The sequence below is a fragment of the Podarcis raffonei genome, chromosome 11 (genome assembly GCF_027172205.1).
Source record: "Podarcis raffonei isolate rPodRaf1 chromosome 11, rPodRaf1.pri, whole genome shotgun sequence".
Lineage (NCBI taxonomy): Eukaryota > Metazoa > Chordata > Lepidosauria > Squamata > Lacertidae > Podarcis > Podarcis raffonei.
In genome coordinates this window covers 10,181,355-10,200,289 of record NC_070612.1, presented here as the reverse complement: position 1 = coordinate 10,200,289, position 18,935 = coordinate 10,181,355, and the positions used below count along the sequence as shown (strand labels likewise).

The 18,935-nt window shown below is 47.3% G+C and overlaps 1 protein-coding gene across 4 annotated transcripts in view; it reads right to left on the bottom strand.

The window, feature by feature from the left end:
- CTIF (cap binding complex dependent translation initiation factor) overlaps window positions 1–18,935 on the bottom strand; it is a 180,877-nt gene that overhangs the window by 110,688 nt on the left and 51,254 nt on the right. For 2 of the 4 annotated variants that reach the window (XM_053408254.1, XM_053408256.1), the window contains exons 2-6: window positions 14,842–15,054; window positions 13,185–13,268; window positions 5,784–5,906; window positions 2,617–2,690; window positions 1,442–1,546 (exon numbers count right to left, since the gene is read on the bottom strand). In XM_053408254.1, coding sequence (XP_053264229.1) covers window positions 1,442–1,546; window positions 2,617–2,690; window positions 5,784–5,906; window positions 13,185–13,268; window positions 14,842–15,021 — 566 coding nt within the window. In that variant the 5' untranslated portion in view covers window positions 15,022–15,054. The remainder of the gene's footprint in view (window positions 1–1,441; window positions 1,547–2,616; window positions 2,691–5,783; window positions 5,907–13,184; window positions 13,269–14,841; window positions 15,055–18,935) is intronic. The other 2 variants (XM_053408257.1, XM_053408258.1) reach the window with 1 other exon arrangement.

The following is an 18,935-nucleotide window of genomic DNA, read 5'->3' as shown; positions in this document are numbered from 1 at the left end:
TGGCGGGAAGGTAAATGGCGTTTCCGTGCGCTGCTCTGGTTCGCCAGAAGCGGCTTAGTCCTGCTGGCCACATGACCCGGAAGCTGTACGCCGGCACCCTCGGCCAATAAAGCGAGATGAGCGCCACAACCCCAGAGTCGGTCACGACTGGACCTAATGGTCAGGGGTCCCTTTACCTTTACCTTTAATGTTATCATCACCCCCTAATACTGAACTCAGGTGGTCTGGCACCCTACTACCAGTTTCGGTGGGGGGAAAAATTAAAAATCAAATGGCCTGACGAGGATCTACGCAAAACAAGTTTCTAGCACCTGTGGAATGTTGTGGATGTCAGTGGGGGCGGGGTAGGAAAATAGAGGGGAGGTTGTATCGTTTGAACCCCAAACAATGCACAGTCTCATGCGAGCAGGATTAGGGTCAGAGACATGTGTGCCTTGAGCCCTTCTCTGCCCATGATAAAAAGGTTTCAGGAGCAGTGGAAAGTAAAAAATGATACTTCTTCCCTTTCTGCATCTCCAGAAACCACCCTCCATCAATAATAATAATAGTAATAGTAATAAATTTTATTTATACCCCGCCCACCCTCCCTGGCTCAGGGCTGCTAACACCAGTAAAATTACAGTAAAAACATAATAGGGAGGGAAAAAACCAATTTAAAATACAGTACAGGTTAAAATGCAATTTAAAATGCAGCCTCATTTTAAAAGTAGCCCATAGATCAAGACCACAAGGGGAAGGAAACATAAGGGTCAGACTGAGTCCAAACCAAAGGCCAGGCGGAACACCTCTGTCTTGCAGGCCCTGCAGAAAGATGTCAAGTCCCTTCTGTTCCTCCTCCGGCTTTGCATGACAGGCGCGTCGCTGAAGGGGTGCTGCGCAGTTCTCTCATTCTGTGCAGCGCCTCTCCTTCACAGGAGAGGCGCTGGGCAGAGAGGGAGAGCTGCGCAGCGCCCCTTCAGCGAAGCAGGAGGAGGAACAGAAGGGGCTCCGTTCTCCTCCCGCTTCGCTGAAGGGGCGCTGCGCAGCTCTACCTCTCTGCGCAGCACCATTCGCTTCATAAGACGCTCTCACATTTCCAATACTTTTTAGGAGGAAAAAAGTGCGTCTTATGGAGCGAAAAATACGGTAGCTGGAGGCAGAAATGCTTCTGAATTGCTGGAAACCATAGGAGGGGAAGCTGTCATTGCACACATGTTCTCCTTGCAACCCTATAGGTGTGTGGTTGGTCACGGTCAGAACACAATGCTGGGCGAGGTGAGCCATTGGCCCTGATCTAGCAGGCTATTTTTATGTCCTTCTCATTTGGGGGCACCTGGTTCGTCACTGTGTGACGCTGGACGAGATGGGCCTTTGGGACGACCCAGCAGGGCTTCTCTTCCAATGGTCTTTGGGTTTCCTGCCTCCCAACCAGAAAGTAAACAAAGTCTGGCGACCTACTCACCCTTCTCTGTCTATGTGTGGGAGGGGATGCTTGGGGGTGTTGCGGAGCTTTCTGTGGAATTGTGTGAAGTCAAGTTTTTCAGGTTGCAAGTCCCAGGTGGCACCGCTAGGAAGGAGAGAGAGAGAGCGAAAGAGGGGATGAGACAGAGCAGTTGAATCGCACACACCACAAAATGATTTTTAAAACTGTGCACGGATCTACTGAACAGGGCACTTAGGGGTTGAATGAACCACCAACCTTGTGTGCTTTTATTAGACTGCTGTGGGCGAATGAGGACTAGATGAGCATAGGCACTCGTTCCTTGGTGCCTATTTATTTTGCAGTAGGTACCACCTTACAGGGACGCAGGTGGCGCTGTGGGTTAAACCACAGAGCCTAGGACTTGCTGATCAGAAGGTTGGCGGTTCAAATCCCTGCGACGGGGTGAGCTCCCGTTGCTCGGTCCCTACTCCTGCCCACCTAGCAGTTCGAAAGAACGCCAGTGCAAGTAGATAAATAGGTACCTCTCCAGCAGGAAGGTAAATGGCGTTTCCGTGTGCTGCTCTGGTTCGCCAGAAGCGGCTTAGTCATGCTGGTCACATGACCCGGAAGCTGTACGCCGGCTCCCTCAGCCAATAAAGCGAGATGAGCACCGCAACCCCAGAGTCGGCCACGACTGGACCTAATGGTCAGGGGTCCCTTTACCTTTACCACCTTACAAGTAGCATTTGCTTTGGTGAGAGAAGTGGAGATTGCTTCTTCTAAAAACCACCAGGTGGCATCTTAGAATAATTTATATGAACAAAAATAGTGAAGATTTTCCAAAAAGGTATCTTGCCTAATTTTATTAGGGCATCTTATTTTGGTGCCTGCCTCTCTGCAGGGGAAAAAAAAAAAGCTTTTGAGGCAATCTGACTGATTTTAATAATCAGCTGAAATGTTATACAAAGGCAAAAATCCAGCTTGCAGAACTAAACAGCATTAGAAAGCTCGTCAAGGCAGATTGCCTGGAGCTGAGAATTTTACATTTGCTTCCTCCCAGCAATCATCATAAACCAGAATAGATATTGCAACTGTAATGGGTAGAACACTGTACAGCAGTGAGATTAAGAGGTTTAGAAGCAAGCAGAAAAAATTAGCAGGTAACCGAATGGAAATGCGGGGTGGTATGGTGACATTTTAAGAGGTGAACTGACCTGAAGGACTCCAGAGTATTGGCTGCCCAGATATCTGTTCCCAGCATGTCAAGGGAATTGTCTTTGTTGCCGTTCTAAAAAGAAGGTGTAAAATCTTCATTACTTTCAAGCAGAACGACCCGTCTACCATGCAACTTTGCCTTAAATAACGGAGAGCGTTTTCAGATTACCCATTTACTGAGCATTCAGCAATATTTGCTTGCACCAAGTTTGCTTATATACAAATCTAATACATGAAAATAATAATCTTTATTGCTGAGCATTCACCCTGGTCTTCTTGTGAGATGTTCTACACGTCTTCACGCTAGTCATTTCTTTGCCCCACTCTTCTCTTCGCCCCCATCACTTTCCAAATTGCAAAAAATAAAATAAAAATAGTCTTATTCCTTTCCTTTGCTGGGCTAAAGCGCCAGGGCGCATTGGTCCAGTTTAGCTGTGCAAACTTGAATCCCTTTTGTAAAATATGGATGGTCTGGAGGCAATTCTGCCATTGCCAAATCTCAGTTCCAGAGAACAGTGTGAGCCAATGCAACTGAGATGAGTTTGGACAGTGAATCAGGAATAAAACTGATAAATGGGTTGTAACCAAAACCTACCCCAGAGTACATAGACAACATGGCTCAGCACAGATTTAATCAGCCCTTGTCGTTCATGGAGTGAGTTGGAAGATGAAGAGAGTTAAAACAGCAGATCACCCTAGTAAGATCAGGGATATTTCCCTCATTCCCCCCCTCCCAAACCATATAACTGAAGGCCTGTTATTCTCCGGCAGGCGACGCTTAAAACAGATAATCAGCAATAAGTTCTGGCTGAAACAACAGTTGTAGCTGGAAGTTTCTCATTCAGACAATCATCCTTTTGATGGGCTCACAGTTTGGAGGCTAACACAACATCTAGCTTGTCAAAACACTAAAAGCTGGACCGCACAACAACTTGTGACCCTCAACAAACTAAACACAGTCCACAGGCAAAGCACAACGGCTAATGAGGGCCAACTCCTCTTGTGTGTGTGATTTATCAGGTGCTGACAGGCTTCATGACATGGGAGTGACTTTGGGCTGTGCAAATGCTGTACTCAAGTGTTACTCAAATGATACCCACTTTCCCCTACATTTTGGTCACAGGAGCTGTCAGCATTGCAGTTGTGGCAGCCACATTCCCTCAGGATGCTGAGCGCATGTGGACATAGTCGTTTGACTATCTCGTGATGCCCAGGAGAGTCTCAAACCATGGGACGCCACCTATTTGCAAGAGCAAAATCCCCATATAGCAAAATACTGGGTTCAAGAAGTGCACCCTTCATTATCGCTTGGCTTGCTAATGGTTTGGAAATTTTGAAACTGGACTTAATGTAAAAGTAGACTTATGGATATATATATTTTTTAAAGATCCAAATCTGTAAACTTTTGCTATCCACTCAAAAGCGTTGGGGGTCACTGGCTAGCAACCATTCCAGATCTCTGTTAATTTTATTGAGAAGAAACGCATTCATTTTTGTTGGGCGAGTTCTTTTTCTTCTGCACGGATACACTTTACTTTGCAACTTACGCCATGTGATGCCGTATGTCTTCTTTTCATGTCCATTTTTTAAAAAACAAAATCAGTAAAAGAGAGAGAGACAGAGACAGCCTGGAATTGTAGGACTAATTTTGTTTTTCTGCTGAAAAGAAAGACGGTTCAGTTGGAGTTTCATTTTTCAGGCATTACGGAGCTGCCCTTTTCCTCTCATAACTGCCATCCATCAGTCAGCACCCCTAAAATCAATAAGTTCCTTCTCTTGTTTGCATGATGCAAAACTCTAATTCTTTTTTTTTTTAAGGAAAAAAGGAAAAGGGAGCTAAATTTTGGGCCAACCCAACAAATTATAGCTTTTCGTATAAATGTGTGCAGTTGTGTAAATTACTATCAAGTTGTAGGAACGTGGGGTGTTATGGTCACAGGACGTGGGCCCTTTTTGAGGAGTGAGGCCTAGCTCATTCAACCACAGACTCTATGCCACACAGATTACATCCACACCACACATTTAAAGCACTATCATACCACTTTAAACAGTCATTGCTTCCCCCCAAAAGAATCCTGGGAGCTGTAGTTTGTTAAGAGTGTCGCTTTGTTGTTGTTTAGTCGTTTAGTCGTGTCCGACTCTTCGTGACCCCATGGACCAGAGCACGCCAGGCACTTCTGTCCTCCACTGCCTCCCGCAGTTTGATCAAACTCATGCTGGTAGCTTCAAGAACACCATCCAACCATCTCATCCTCTGTCGTCCCCTTCTCCTTGTGCCCTCCATCTTCCCCAACATCAGGGTCTTTTCCAGGGAGTCTTCTCTTCTCATGAGGTGGCCAAAGTATTGGAGCCTCAGCTTCACGATCTGTCCTTCCAGTGAGCACTCAGGGCTGATTTCCTTAAGAATGGATACGTTTGATCTTCTTGCAGTCCATGGGACTCTCAAGAGTCTCCTCCAGAACCAGAATTCAAAAGCATCAATTCTTCGGCGATCAGCCTTCTTTATGGTCCAGCTCTCACTTCCATACATCACTACTGGGAAAACCATAGCTTTAACTATACGGACCTTTGTTGGCAAGGTGATGTCTCTACTTTTTAAGATGCTGTCTAGGTTTGTCATTGCTTTTCTCCCAAGAAGCAGGCATATTTTAATTTCGTGACTGCTGTCACCATCTGCAGTGATCATGGAGCCCAAGAAAGTAAAATCTCTTACTGCCTCCATTTCTTCCCCTTCTATTTGCCAGGAGGTGATGGGACCAGTGGCCATGATCTTAGTTTTTTTGATGTTGAGCTTCAGACCATATTTTGCGCTAGAGTGTCGCTGGGAGACTCTTATTCTCTCCTCACAGAACTACAGTTCCCAGAGTTTCCTGGGAATAGACGATTTGTTGTATCGCTCTGGGAACTGTAGTTCTGCGAGTGGAACGGGTGGAGGGTCTCCTAGCAACGCTCAGCACCCTTAAACTACAGTTCCCAGGATTCTCCGGGGGGAAATTTTTATAAAGCGGTGCGGCGGTGCTTCGAATGTGTGGATGTGGCCACACACACACACACTGAAGACTCTCGTCCTTACAGGATGAGGCCTCCAGTGAACAGCCACCACCAGACATCTCTTCCAGCTTTCCTAGTCTTGTCTTCCACCACCAGCAAAACCACTACAGGATACCTTGGTTGAATGACTGAACTGGCTGCTTCTCCCTCGGCCGCCAGACTTTGACACAGACCCATGCCTGGAGCCTGAACTAGGCTGGGATCCTGAGCTGCCACTGCTGCTGTGATCCCACTCTTCCTGGAAACATCAAAAACAACAACTCACTTTAGTTAAGGGCAACTTATCATAGCTAATAAACGCCTTTTTTTGTAGGGCAGGAAACAGGTGGGGGAGAGTTAAGTCTGGGGTGCCTAGAGACAACCGCTCGCCTTCAATATCTGAAACCCGTCTGTTATCCTGAACTAGGAATCCTGACTATTTTGCACCGCATTCTGTCCTGAGAATTCTAAGGTCTCAAATATAGAATATTCATAAATGCACACATATCTAAATATATAAACCGTGTGTCTGAAATGGTACAGGAAGCCATTTTGACTATCAAATATTCCTCTGCAGTAAGCAAAACAAATAGGGAAAGCCTTCCCATTCTCTTTTCGCTTACAAATCCTATCCTAAGGGCATATTTGTGTATGAATAGGGTGAGCCTGTGACCTGGATTCAGGAACCAAGGTACAGTTGTACCTTGGATCCTGAACGCCTTGAGTGTTGAACCTTTTGGCTCCCAAACCCGGAAGCGAGTATTCTGGTTTGCGAATGTTCTCTGGAACCCGAACGTCCAGCGCGGCTTCAGATTGGCTGCAGGAGCTTCCTGCAGCCAATCGGAAGCCGCACCTTGGTTTCTGAATGTTTAGGAAGTCGAACAGACTTCTGGAAGAGAATCCGTTTGACTTCCGAGGTACGACTGTATTAACCACCACAAAAGAAAGGCCAGACTGCCCAGGTAATGCAATCAGCGACCATTATTAGGTTTCCCGGCAGACAGGATTTCTGCTGTAAACCGCCTCCTAGGATGTACGTATGATGATTTTGGGGTGGTCTTTGGCTAAGGGAGTTGGGCAATGTCAAAAGTCTTTAAAGGTTCCTGCACACTTTTGTTCAGGGCCTCTCCCTCCTTGGAAGGAGGGAACGCTGTTGCAACAGAAAAATGAAGATCTGCCTTGCTTTCGGCTGGATCCGTTCTTCTCCGACAGATCATGGACTTAAGGGAGTTGGGCAGCAAAGCCAAACCCCAATTTTACATCATTCTCCCTGGCTCACGTATCTCAAAAGCACCCCTGGAAGTGTTGCAGGAGTCTCTGGTCTGCAACCAATTCTTTATACAGTGGTACCTCGGGTTACATACGCTTCAGGTTACATACGCTTCAGGTTACAGACTTCGCTAACCCAGAAATAGTGCTTCAGGTTAAGAACTTTGCTTCAGGATGAGAACAGAAATTGTGCTCTGGCGGCGCGGCGGCAGCGGGAGGCCCCATTAGCTAAAGTGGTGCTTCAGGTTAAGAACAGTTTCAGGTTAAGAACGGACCTCCAGAACGAATTAAGTACTTAACCCGAGGTACCATTGTACAGTTTCTCTCTTGCTTGCCTGCATGCATTAACTGCTTTGAAAAAGCAGTCGAAGGGGGTTGGACTAGATGATCCTTAGGGTACCCTTCCAACACTATAATTCCAATCTCTGAGTAGAGAAGGGTTCTGGGAAGGGCCACAGCTCTGTGGTAGGACACCTGTTTGGTATGCAGAAGGCCCAACGTTCAACCCCCAGCATCCCCAGGAGAGACGTCTGCCTGAAACCCTGATCAGCTGCTGCCAGCCAGTGTAAGCGATACTGAACTGGATGGTCCAAGGGCTTGGTTTTGTAGAAAGCAGCTTCCCAAGTTTTGCAGTGACAAGTCAAAAGGTGCCTTGACAAAGCTCGGCCTAGGAATGTAGGATTTTATACCAAGTCAGACCATTAGTCCATCTAACCCAATACTGCCTGCACCAACTGGCAGTACCTCTCCGGGTTTAAGGCAGCAGCTTTCCCCAGTCCTACCTGGTGACACCAGGGATTGAATCTGGGGTGCTGTGCAAAGCAAAGTGGTAGACCACAGAGCGATGGTATTTCCCCATGTGGCCAGAGAGATGAAACCCTGGACAGCTGCTGCCGGTCAGTGTGGACAACACTGACCCAGATGCAGCAATGCTTCAACTGTGCACCAGGCAGCTTCCTATATTCTTGTAGCTCAGTGTCATAGAACATGGTTTGCACGCATAACGTGCCAAGTTCAATGCCTGGCCGCTCCAGCTAAAAAGGATTCTCACTGCTGAGAAAAAGATCTATAGGCAGTCACTGTCAGTCGGAGTTAGCACTACTCTGGTGGAAAAGCAACTGATCTGATTTCATTAAATATATACCGTATTTTTCGCTCTACAGGGCGCACCGGACCATAGGGCACACCTAGTTTTTTGGGGGGGAAATAAAGAAAAAATTTATTTCCGCCCCCCCCCAGCCCCAAAGAGGAAAGAAGCCGCTGGCTGTCTTGGCTTCCTCTTTAGCCGGGCACAACCTCTCCAGCCGGGAGAGGCTGCGCGCGGCTTTGTTTTTAGCCGCAGGGCTGGGGTGGGGGAAGCCCGAGCTTCCCCCGACCCCAGCCCCCAGAACAGGTCTGGGAGCAGCGGCAAGCGCTGCGGATAGCTGCCTGAAGCCCAGGGTGCGCAGCACTGTGCTCCCCGGGCTTTGGGCTGCAGGCTGCTATCCGTAAGCCTTCGGAGCCCGGCGGGCACTCCCGCCGTGCTCCGAAGGCTTGCGGATAGCTTCCTGAAGCCTGGAGAGCGAGAGGGGTCGGTGCGCACCGACCCCTCTCGCTCTCCAGGCTTCAGCGAAAGCCTGCATTCGCTCCATAGGATGCACACACATTTCCCCTTCATTTTGGGAGGGGAAAAAGTGCGTCCTATAGAGCGAAAAATATGGTATATATTTCAGATCTTGTCTGGCCAAACAACAGATTGAGGTGATGCTATCTTGAGAGAGCAAAGAACACTGTTCCTTTTCCATCAGGGATGCTAAAATTCTTTGCAAGTTAAAACAAAACTGATCTCGGGTGAGCCCAGCTTCGGAAGGAACAGGATAAGCAGGGTTCAACAGCGCTTAAATGCAATGCACACTCAGGAGAAGCACACAGAGACAGACACATGCGCACACTTAGCTGGAAGGGTCTCCCACACTTAAAGCTATCCAGAAGGACTGCCAAGAGGTGTCCTCTTGAGCTTCCATTAAAAAAAGAGTTAAGTCTCCTAAAAAAAATGGAATTATGAAGTAAAAGGCGCAGGTACCCTTCTAAGTGATTTCTGTGATGTATGAAATTCTAAATTTACACTAATAAATTTAGAGTAGGTCCCAAGGATGGGGGACCTGTTGGTGGACTACAAATCCCATGATCCCTGCTATGCTGGTCAGGACTGATGGGAGTCCACTGGTTCTCTGCCTGTGCAGTAGCTTTTGCCAACCTGGTGCCCACAGCTGTGCTGGCTGAGAATGCCGGACGTTGCAGCCCCAAATACCTGGAGGGCACCAGGTTGGCAAACGCTGCTTTGAAGAGATTATAAACCCTTTCATGTGTGAACATCCCTGAAGGTTCCATAAAAACAGCCTCGATGCCACGGGGAAACACACATCAAGCAGGAATCCTGCCCACGAGCAGAATTGCAAATACTGCAAGTCCTCCCAACACACATTAATCTATAACACCAGTAAAAATTATTCCACTTTTCAAAGCTCTGCTTGTTCCGATAGGCAAAATGATAACACAGTATGCCTTTAAACAAGACCTTTGCATTCATGAAGCTGAGACCATTTAAAACTATAAAGACATGGCAGAACTCTGGTGTACAGACAGTACTCAGCAGATACGTTTTCGAGTTAGAAATGAGACATTTCTAAAACATGGAGACATTTGAGTTTAGGACATGCATGTTGTTATTGTCTTTGTCAATAACAAAGTAGTGTGGTTGCTGACCTTGAGCCAGACAGAGGGTGAAGTCAAATGGACCTTAGAAAGCACTGCTAATAACAAGGCGAGTGGAAGTGATAATATTCCAGCTGAACTATTAAAATTTTAAAAAGATGGTGCTGTTAAGGTGCTATACTCAATATGGCAGCAAGTTAGGAAAACTCAGCAGTGGCCAGAGGATTGGAGAAGATCAGTCTGCATCCCAATCCCAAAGAAGGGCAGTGCCAAAGAATGCTCCAACTACTGCACAATTGCACTCGTTTCACACGCTAGCAAGGTTATGCTTAAAATTCTACAAGGCAGGCTTAAGCAGTATGTGGACCGAGAACTCCCAGAAGTGCAAGCTGGATTTCAAAGGGGCAGAGGAACCAGAGACTAAATTGCAAACATGGGATGGATTATGGAGAAAGCTAGAGAGTTCCAGAAAAACATCTACTTCTGCTTCATTGACTATGCAAAAGCATTTGACTGTGTCGACCACAGCAAACTATAGCAAGTTCTTAAAGAAATGGGAGTGCCTGGTCACCTCATCTGTCTCCTGAGAAATCTCTATGTGGGACAAGAAGCTGCTATTACTACTGGATATCGAACAACTAATTGGTTCAAAATTGGGAAAGGAGTACGGCAAGGCTGTATATTGTCTCCCTGCTTTTATTTAACTTATATGCAGAATTCATATGAAAGGCTGGAATGGATGAATCCCAAACCGGAATTAAGATTTCTGGAAGAAATATAAACAACCTCAGATATGCAGATGACCCAACCTTGATGGCAGAAAGTGAGGAGGAATTAAAGAACTTTTTAATGAGGGTGAAAGAGGAGAGCGCAAAATATGGTCTGAAGCTCAACATCAAAAAAACTAAGATCATGGCCACTGGGCCCATCAGCTCCTGGCAAATAGAAAGGGAAGAAATGGAGGCAGTGAGAGATTTTACTTTCTTGGGTTTCATGGTCACTGCAGATGGTGACAGCAGTCACGAAATTAAAATACGCCTGCTTCTTGGGAGAAAAGCAATGACAAACTTAGTCAGCATCTTAAAATGCAGAGATATCACCTTGCTGACAAAGGTCCGTATAGTTAAAGCTATGGTTTTCCCAGTAGTGATGTATGGAAGTGAGAGCTGGACCATAAAGAAGGCTGATTGCCGAAGAATGGATGCTGGAGGAGACTCTTGAGAGTCCCATGGACTGCAAGAAGATCAAACCTATCCATTCTGAAGGAAATCAGCCCTGAGTGCTCCCTGGAAGGACAGATCCTGAAGCTGAGGCTCCAATACTTTGGCCACCTCATGAGAAGAGAAGACCAAACTGCGGGAGGCAGTGGAAGACAGAAGTGCCTGGCATGCTCTGGCCATGGGGTCACGAAGAGTCAGACACTAAACAACAACAATGTTGTTATTGGACTCCCGTTTCCATTGGCCCCAGCCAGAATGTCTCATGAACTGCAATGATGGGATATGTAGTTAAATGACGTCGGGAGGGTTACTGGCTGCCCAATCCTTGGTTTGGGGGGGAAATGTGACTCAGGTGGAGCATGTTGCTGGTTTTAGAAGTTAGGCATGGTATGAAAAAAGTCAAGAGGATTACAGAAGGTTCTCTGTCTCTCTCTCTGCTAGAATACTAGAACTTAGGTCACCCAATGAAAATGGCTGGCAGGAGATTCAGGACCGACAAAACAAAATACAGTGGTACCTTGGTTCTCAAACGCCTTGGTTCCCAAACGCTGAGAACCCGTCTGTCAGCTTTTGTTTCCGGGGTGCCTGCACCAATCAGAAGCTTCGCCTTGGTTTTCGAACATTTCAGAAGTCAAACGGACTTCTGGAATGGATTAAGTTTGGCCCTTTTGTTTTTGCTATTTATTTTGCGTATTTGTTTTTGAGGCATTTTCGGTTAATTTGTTTCTGTGACTGTGTGGAACCCAGTTCAGCTACTGATTGATTGTGTGACTGCGGCCAAAGTGAGTCTGAGTCCCTCAACAAACGGTACCTCCATGTACTGCCTATTCTCCATGTGGAGCTACAATTCTCCGTGTGGTTTAACAGTCAAACCCACTTCCCAGGAAACTCTGGGAATTGTGCAGAGAACAGGGGACTCCTAACAGCACCCATAACAAACTGTACTTGCTGCAATTCTTTTCTGGGAAGCTGTGACTGTTTAAAGTGGCATGATATCGCTTTAAAAGGGTCCCTAGATTGCGTCTTTTCCTATGATCTGTTTCTCCCCTGAAGTAATCATATCTATTACTGTAGCTCTGCCCTTCTCAAATTTATATCTGCCTTTATATCCAGCTTTTTCTCCCCCTCTTTCCCAAATTACAGCAGGGGAGGAGTGGTAGCGCTTAACCCTTTCCCCACGGACAGTGGTCCCAGTGCAAATTGCCTTGCTCCCAATAGCTGGGGCTGGAGAAAGGAGGAGTGATGATTCGGATGCAGGTTTTCAGAAGCCTGGAAAGAGTTGCTTTTCACTTCCAGCTTAAAGCAGAACAGCAGTGATTTGGGCACTGCTAAATCTTCCACATCTGGAAACACCTCTGGTTAGGGTGCTTGGCAAAAGAGCTAATGAAATTGGAGAACTTAGCTAAACCTCAGCAAAACTAAGTAGCTCAAGTTTGTTCATTTAGTTCAGGCACCCCCAAACCTGGCCCTCCAGATGTTTTTGGACTACAACTCCCATCATCCTAGCTAACAGGACCAGTGGTCAGGGGTGATGGGAATTGTAGTCCCAAAACATCTGGAGGGCCGAGTTTGGGGGTGCCTGATTTTGTTGATAAGATTTATATACCTTGATTGCAAAAACCCTGAAAGCAGCTTACAGAGAGTTAGCTTGCAAACAAGCTAAGGTTTATGAAATAATGTTAAGAAAAGGCTGTTTCGCACCGCTGCAAGGTCTTTTGCTTTGTTTTAGCTAGCTTGGCTTCTGTAGCATAGTAAGTACAGGTATCAGAGTCCAACAACTTCTCATGATCTAGCAAACAGCTTCGAAAGCAAACTAAGGATAACATAGGCAATGCTGGAAGATCACAACACAGAGGAACAAGCAGCTTTCAAAACTGGCTCCCACCAGTACTATTTTTTCTAGAAAAAGAGGTGCCAGAACTCACCAGGAATGATTCTCTTATAATGGCTATGGTGCCCACCTGAAAGGTGCCGGAACTGAGTTCTGGTGAGTTGTGGCTGGGAGGAAAAATCCTGCCTCCCACCCAGTTCAAATAGCAGAGCAGGGTAGTTGAAAACGAGACTTCTTCAGAAGCTATCTTCTTTCTTTTTCAGAAGGATCTCCCAGAAATAAAATTTCCCAAAGTTTTACAATTGCAACTGAAAACTCAGATGCATTTAAGAGGGAAGATTTGTGAGCAGTTATCAGCAAGAACCCAAAGTCATGCTTCAAAACCCTTCTGGGGAACATTATTTTATGCTGTCAAGACATCTCAAGTCTTGGAAGTGAAACCTTGAGGCAAGGAAGAAAGCCACAAAACACACAGACAGACAGACAGACACACATTTCTCGCGGAGGCTCCTGTTTCCCTTACCTGGTTTTGATTATGAGGTGCTACGTTCTTGCCTCGCGAGGAGGAACGGTTGCCTTCTACCTGTTCATTGCAGTCAGCTGTCCACTGAAACAAAAGAGAAAGAGACAGAAAGGCGCCATGTGAAACAACTGCTTTGAGGAAAGCTCTGGAAACTCACTGCTGTAAAACTGGGAGGAGAACAACTTCACAAAGAACTTCGTTTGAGCTTGAAACTGGAGACTGAAGGGGAATCATTTTAAACCAGCCCTGCTGCGAGTCTATGCAGAAAGTTATGGCCCCACAGAATTATTTTTTAGCCTGCCTGCCCACAGGTCAGCCACTTGTGGAATATCGACAGCCTAAAATTGATGGAGCTGCAAGGAATGGATAAAATTAAACAAGGGGGTGGATTGGAGCCCCCTCCACCAAAAAGCTGGTTTCCCTGCTCTAGAGGCAGCAGTGGTTCGTGTTGGACCAGGACCAGGGTTCAAATCCCCACTCGGCCGTGAAGGTCACTGGGTGACCTTGGGCCAGTCACTGCCTCCCAGCCTAACCTACCTCACAGGGTTGTCGTTTTGGGGGTTAAATCCTGAGGGGGAGAACCATGTTCACTACCTTGAGCTCCTTGGGAGAAAAAGTTGGGATATAAATGAAATACCGTATTTTTCACTCTATAGGACGCACTTTTTCCCCTCCAAAAATTAAGGTGAAATGTGTGTGCGTCCTATGGAGCGAATGCAGGCTCCTTGGCTTCAGCGATAGCAACGCGAACCCTCTGAAGCGCAGAGGGAGTGCTCCCTCCGCGCTCCGGAGGCTTTGCGTTGCTTTCGCTGAAGCCTGGAGAGTGAGAGGGGTTGGTGCACTTCGGGTTCCTTTTGCTGAAGTCAGGACAGCAAGACTCTCCTGGCTTCAGCAGAGAGGGAGAGCTGCGCAGCGCCCCTTCAGCCAAGCGGGAGGAGAAATGGAAGGGGCTCCATTTCTCCTGCCGCTTCGCTGAAGGGGCGCTGAGCAGAGAGGGGGAAATTTTTTTCCCTTGTTCTCCCCCTCTAAAACAAGGCGCGTCCTATGGTCCGGTGCGTCCTATAGAGCGAAAAATACGGTAAATAATACAGCTGGAAGAGGAGCTTCACAGAGAGAGAGAAGGGGGGAGCGAGGGAGCGAGCTGTAAGCCACCTTGAGAAAAAGGTGGGATATTATTGTTGCTGTTGTTCTTTATTAAATGTGTATACCATCCTTCATGTGGAGATAACAGGGCCGTTCACAAAACAACATAAAATACAAATACAAACGAAAAGAAAACCCAAAACAAGCCAATGACCTTCTTCGTACAAATAAATTTATAAAAGGCATTTAAAGAGGAACGTTTTTGCCTGGCACCTAAAGGTGTATAATGAAGGTGCCAGGCAAACCTCCCCGGGGAGAGCATTCCACAAATGGGGAGCCACCACAGAAAAGGCCCCGTCCTCGTATTGCTGCCGCTCCGGAGCTCTGGCTGAGGAAGCACACAAAAAGGGGCCTCAGACGACGATCACAGGGTCTGGGTCAGTACGTGTGGGGAGAGGATATAAATGCCATTCATCATCATCATCATCATCATCATCACAAATGGCACCCGATTCGTTGTACTCTCCCCACTGCACCTTACAGCCCCTTGTCCAAGTTGCCCACCTGTACGCACCTGCGAGACATTAGACTGCGTTTTCTCGCTCTCCCCGTCCCCTTCCGTCTTGTCTGTTAGCAAGCCTTGGACCTGATACTCCAAAACGTAGCTGTCGATGAAACGCTCCAGCTCTTCGATTTCCTGCGAACGGTTGCTCCCTGCCTCAGACGAGGCAGAAGCCGCAGAAGAATTTTCCATCACTCTGGATAGGGAGCCAAGAGCGGAAGGGGCCTAAGGGCAGGAGGGGTGGGAGAAGGAGAGAGAAGACATGGTTTTTACCTAAGTGCCAATATTCGCATTTAAAAAGAGAGAAGTCTGAGGAACTGCTCACTTGCACTCCTCAAAGCCTGTCAGAATTTAAAAGGAGCTCCCCGCTCCTCTGCGTCAGCCTACGAATATCACAGGGCACTTATTAGACTTTTATCCAACCTTCCTCCACCCCAAAGGAGCCCACAACACAAATAAGCAAATACAACACAAAGTTTAGAAAAGGTAACATTTAAAAATGTATCCTTTAGAATTTTACCTGTGATAGTACATTTGCAGAAGCAGAACGAATTTCAGGAACGAAAAAACCCATATTGAAAAAATACGACATTCGAGCCGCCCGACCCCAAAATGGCAACGAGGCATTCCGTTTTGGCGACTGTAAAATGGCGGTTTAAGGAGCTGCACATAACTACGATTCCCAGCGTCCTCTGGGAAGAAGGACTGATGGATAAACTAGTTTAAGTCTGTGGTGCAGATGTGCCCCTTAGGCTTAGATTGGGACATGGAGGGAGGGATTTTCAGCGGCAACCAGGAACATAAATCTTGTGGGGAACGGATCCCATTCACATCCAGAGGTACCACTGTAATAATATTAATAATATTTATTTATTTATACCCCACCCATCTGGCTGGGTTTTCCCCAGCCACTCTGGGCAGCTCCCAATGGAAAATAAAAAGCACAATAAAATGTCAAACATTAAAAACTTCCCTAAACTTCAGATGTATTCTAAAAGTCAGATAGTTGTTTATTTCCTTTACTTCTGAAGGGAGGGAATTCCACAGGGCGGGTGCCACTACCAAGAAGGCCCTCTGCCTGGTTCCCTGCAACCTCACTTCTTGCAGGGAGGGAACTGCCAGAAGACCCTCGGAGCTGGATCTCAGTGTCCAGGCAGAACGATGGGGGTGGAGACGCTCCTTCAGGTATACAGGGCCAAGGCCGTTTAGGGCTTTAAAGGTCAGCACCAACAATTTGAACTGTGCTCGGAAACGGTATATCGCGGTATATTCTTCAAACCATGATGTCTGGCTGGTGATGCGCTGCGATGCTGAAAATCTAACATCGCCCAGCCCTGCGCCAGACACGCATGAAAGAATTAAAATAGCACGGGAGTTCCTCTTTCGCACACCTTCACCACCCTTGGGGGGGGGCGTTCCAAGAAGCAAGCCATTATTAGCTCCTTCCAATCTGTGCGAGCATGTGCTTTGAGCCCTGTGGCAAGCCAAAGATGGCCAAACAAGAGACCCAATTACCAAGGTCAGCTAAGAATGGGGAATCAAAAGGCTCAGCACCGGGCGAGGCAGAGAAAAGAGGCGACGGCGGGGGTCACATTTAGCTCTTCTCTATTCTTCCGAGCTCCGCTCTGCAGCGTCGCAGGCGGACCCCCGAAAGAAGCGAAGCTGCCACAAAAGGTTTTGCTTCAACCTCCACATGAAAGCTCAGCCCATTGTAGTCCCTCCTGCAACACGACAATGGAGAGAAGCCGTTAAAGGCCGCCACTCACCAGGGCTCTTATTGCAGAACTGACAGATGGACAATGCCAAGCCAGGCGTGACATATGGGAACATGAATAAACACGGCACAGGGGGTGACGGAAGAGTAAATAATTAACTGGTTCTTAGAGGATAGCGGGACAGAATGAACTGCTGACTCCGGAGTCGGGACTGCAAATGGTCCGGATTCAGGTTTTGGTTCATTGGCCCCCTTAAAAAAATATTTAAAATGCTAATAACTGGGGGATAACTCCGCATACCTGCTGCAATTACATGCAAGCTATCCATCTCTCGGTGAGACAGCATCAATTCTCTGGAACTCACCGCCTATTGACGATTAGGCAGGTGCCTTCATTGTACTGCTTTCAATGCCCGCTAAAACTTTCCCCTCAAGACAAGCCTACCCAGACATGTAAATTTATTATGTACCATTCTGAGGGGTTGTTTTTAATCTGCTAGTTTGTTATCTGTTTATTAGGTCTGACACTTCTAATGGCTACTTTAAGCATTTTGCACCATTTCATGAAAAGCGCTGTTTTTTTTAAAATGATGAAGTGGCGTTCAAATCATGCTAAATGTAAGTACAGTGGTACCTCAGGTTACATACGCTTCAGGTTACAGACGCCGCTAACCCAGAAATATTGCTTCAGGTTAAGAACTTTGCTTCAGGATGAGAACAGAAATCGTGCTCCGGCGGCACGGCAGCGGCAGGAGGCCCCATTAGCTAAAGTGGTGCTTCAGGTTCAGAACAGTTTCAGGTTAAGTACGGACCTCCGGAACGAATTAAGTACTTAACCTGAGGTACCACTTTAGCGAATGGGACCTCCCGCTGCCGCACCATTTCTGTTCTCATCCTGAAGCAAAGTTCTTAACCCGAGGTACTATTTCTGGGTTAGCGCAGTCTGTAACCTGAAGCGTCTGTAACCCAAGGTACCACTGTAAATGAATGTTCTGAACGTAAAGGTAAAGGTAAAGGTACCCCTGACCATTAGGTCCACTCGTGGCCAACTCTGGGGTTGCTCATCTCACTTTATTGGCCAAGGGAGCCGGCGTACAGCTTCCAGGTCATGAGGCCAGCATAACTAAGCCGCTTCTGGCGAACCAGAGCAGCACACGAAACGCTGTTTACCTTCCCGCCAGAGTGGTACCTATTTATCTACTTGCACTTTGACCGTGCTTTCGAACTGCTAGGTTGGCAGGAGCAGGGACCGAGGAACGGGAGCTCACCCCGTTGTGGGGATTCGAACCGCCAACCTTCTGATCGGCAAGTCCTAGGCTCTGTGGTTTAATCCAGAGCGCCACCTGCGTCCCTTATGTTCTGAACATAAAGGCGGTCAAAATCATTGTACAAGGCAAAATGGCCCTCCTAGCCCAGCCAGCACTCTGAGTCGGGACCAATCTGGAGTCCGCAAGCAGAGAATAAATGGCAACAGAACCACTGTGCTTTGTCCCCGGCATCTGATAATCCTGGGATGGGGAACCTATGGACCAGCCTTCGAAATTAGCCAGGCGCTAGGCGCATTTTGCAACTGGGGACTGTCAGAATGCAAGCTCTTCGAGAAGTCTTGTCGCTGTGTGTGGCAACTGAGAGAATACAGTAAAAGAATAAAATTGCAAGACTTTGCACCCATAAGCTAGATTCCGGGAGCCATGTGGCCAATAGATTTTCTATCCTAGTTTCTAACACTGCTGTATCATTGGCCATGCTGGCTGGGATGGAGTTGGGAGTCGAGGTAATTGTTGTCGTTGCTGTTTAGTCGTGTCCGACTCTTCGTGACTATGGACCAGAGCACACCGGGCACTCCTGTCTTCCACTGCCTCCCGCAGTTTGGTCAAACTCATGCTGGTAGCTTCGAGAACACTGTCCAACCATCTCGTCCTCTGTCGTCCCCTTCTCCTTGGGCCCTCCATCTTTCCCAACATCAGTCTTTTCCAGGGAGTCTTCTCTTCTCACGAGGTGGCCAAAATATTGGAGCCTCAGCTTCAGGATCTGTCCTTCCAATGAGCACTCAGGGCTGATTTCCTTCAGAATGGAGAGGTTTGATCTTCTTGAAGTCCATGGGACTCTCAAGAGTCTCCTCCAACACCATAATTCAAAAGCATCAATTCTTCACCAATCAGCCTTCTTTATGGCACCTTCCTATGCAACGTTCTGCAAACAAAGCGAGTGCTGTACCCACGAGCTACAGTCTTGTCCTTCATTCTGGAACTCCCTAGAACAGGCGTAGGGGACCTTTGGCCCTCCAGATGTTCCTGAACTACAGCTCCCATCAGCTCCAGCAAGCATGGCCAGGAATGGTGGGTGATCATCAACATCTGGAGGTTCTCCACACCTGCTCTAGAAGTTTGGA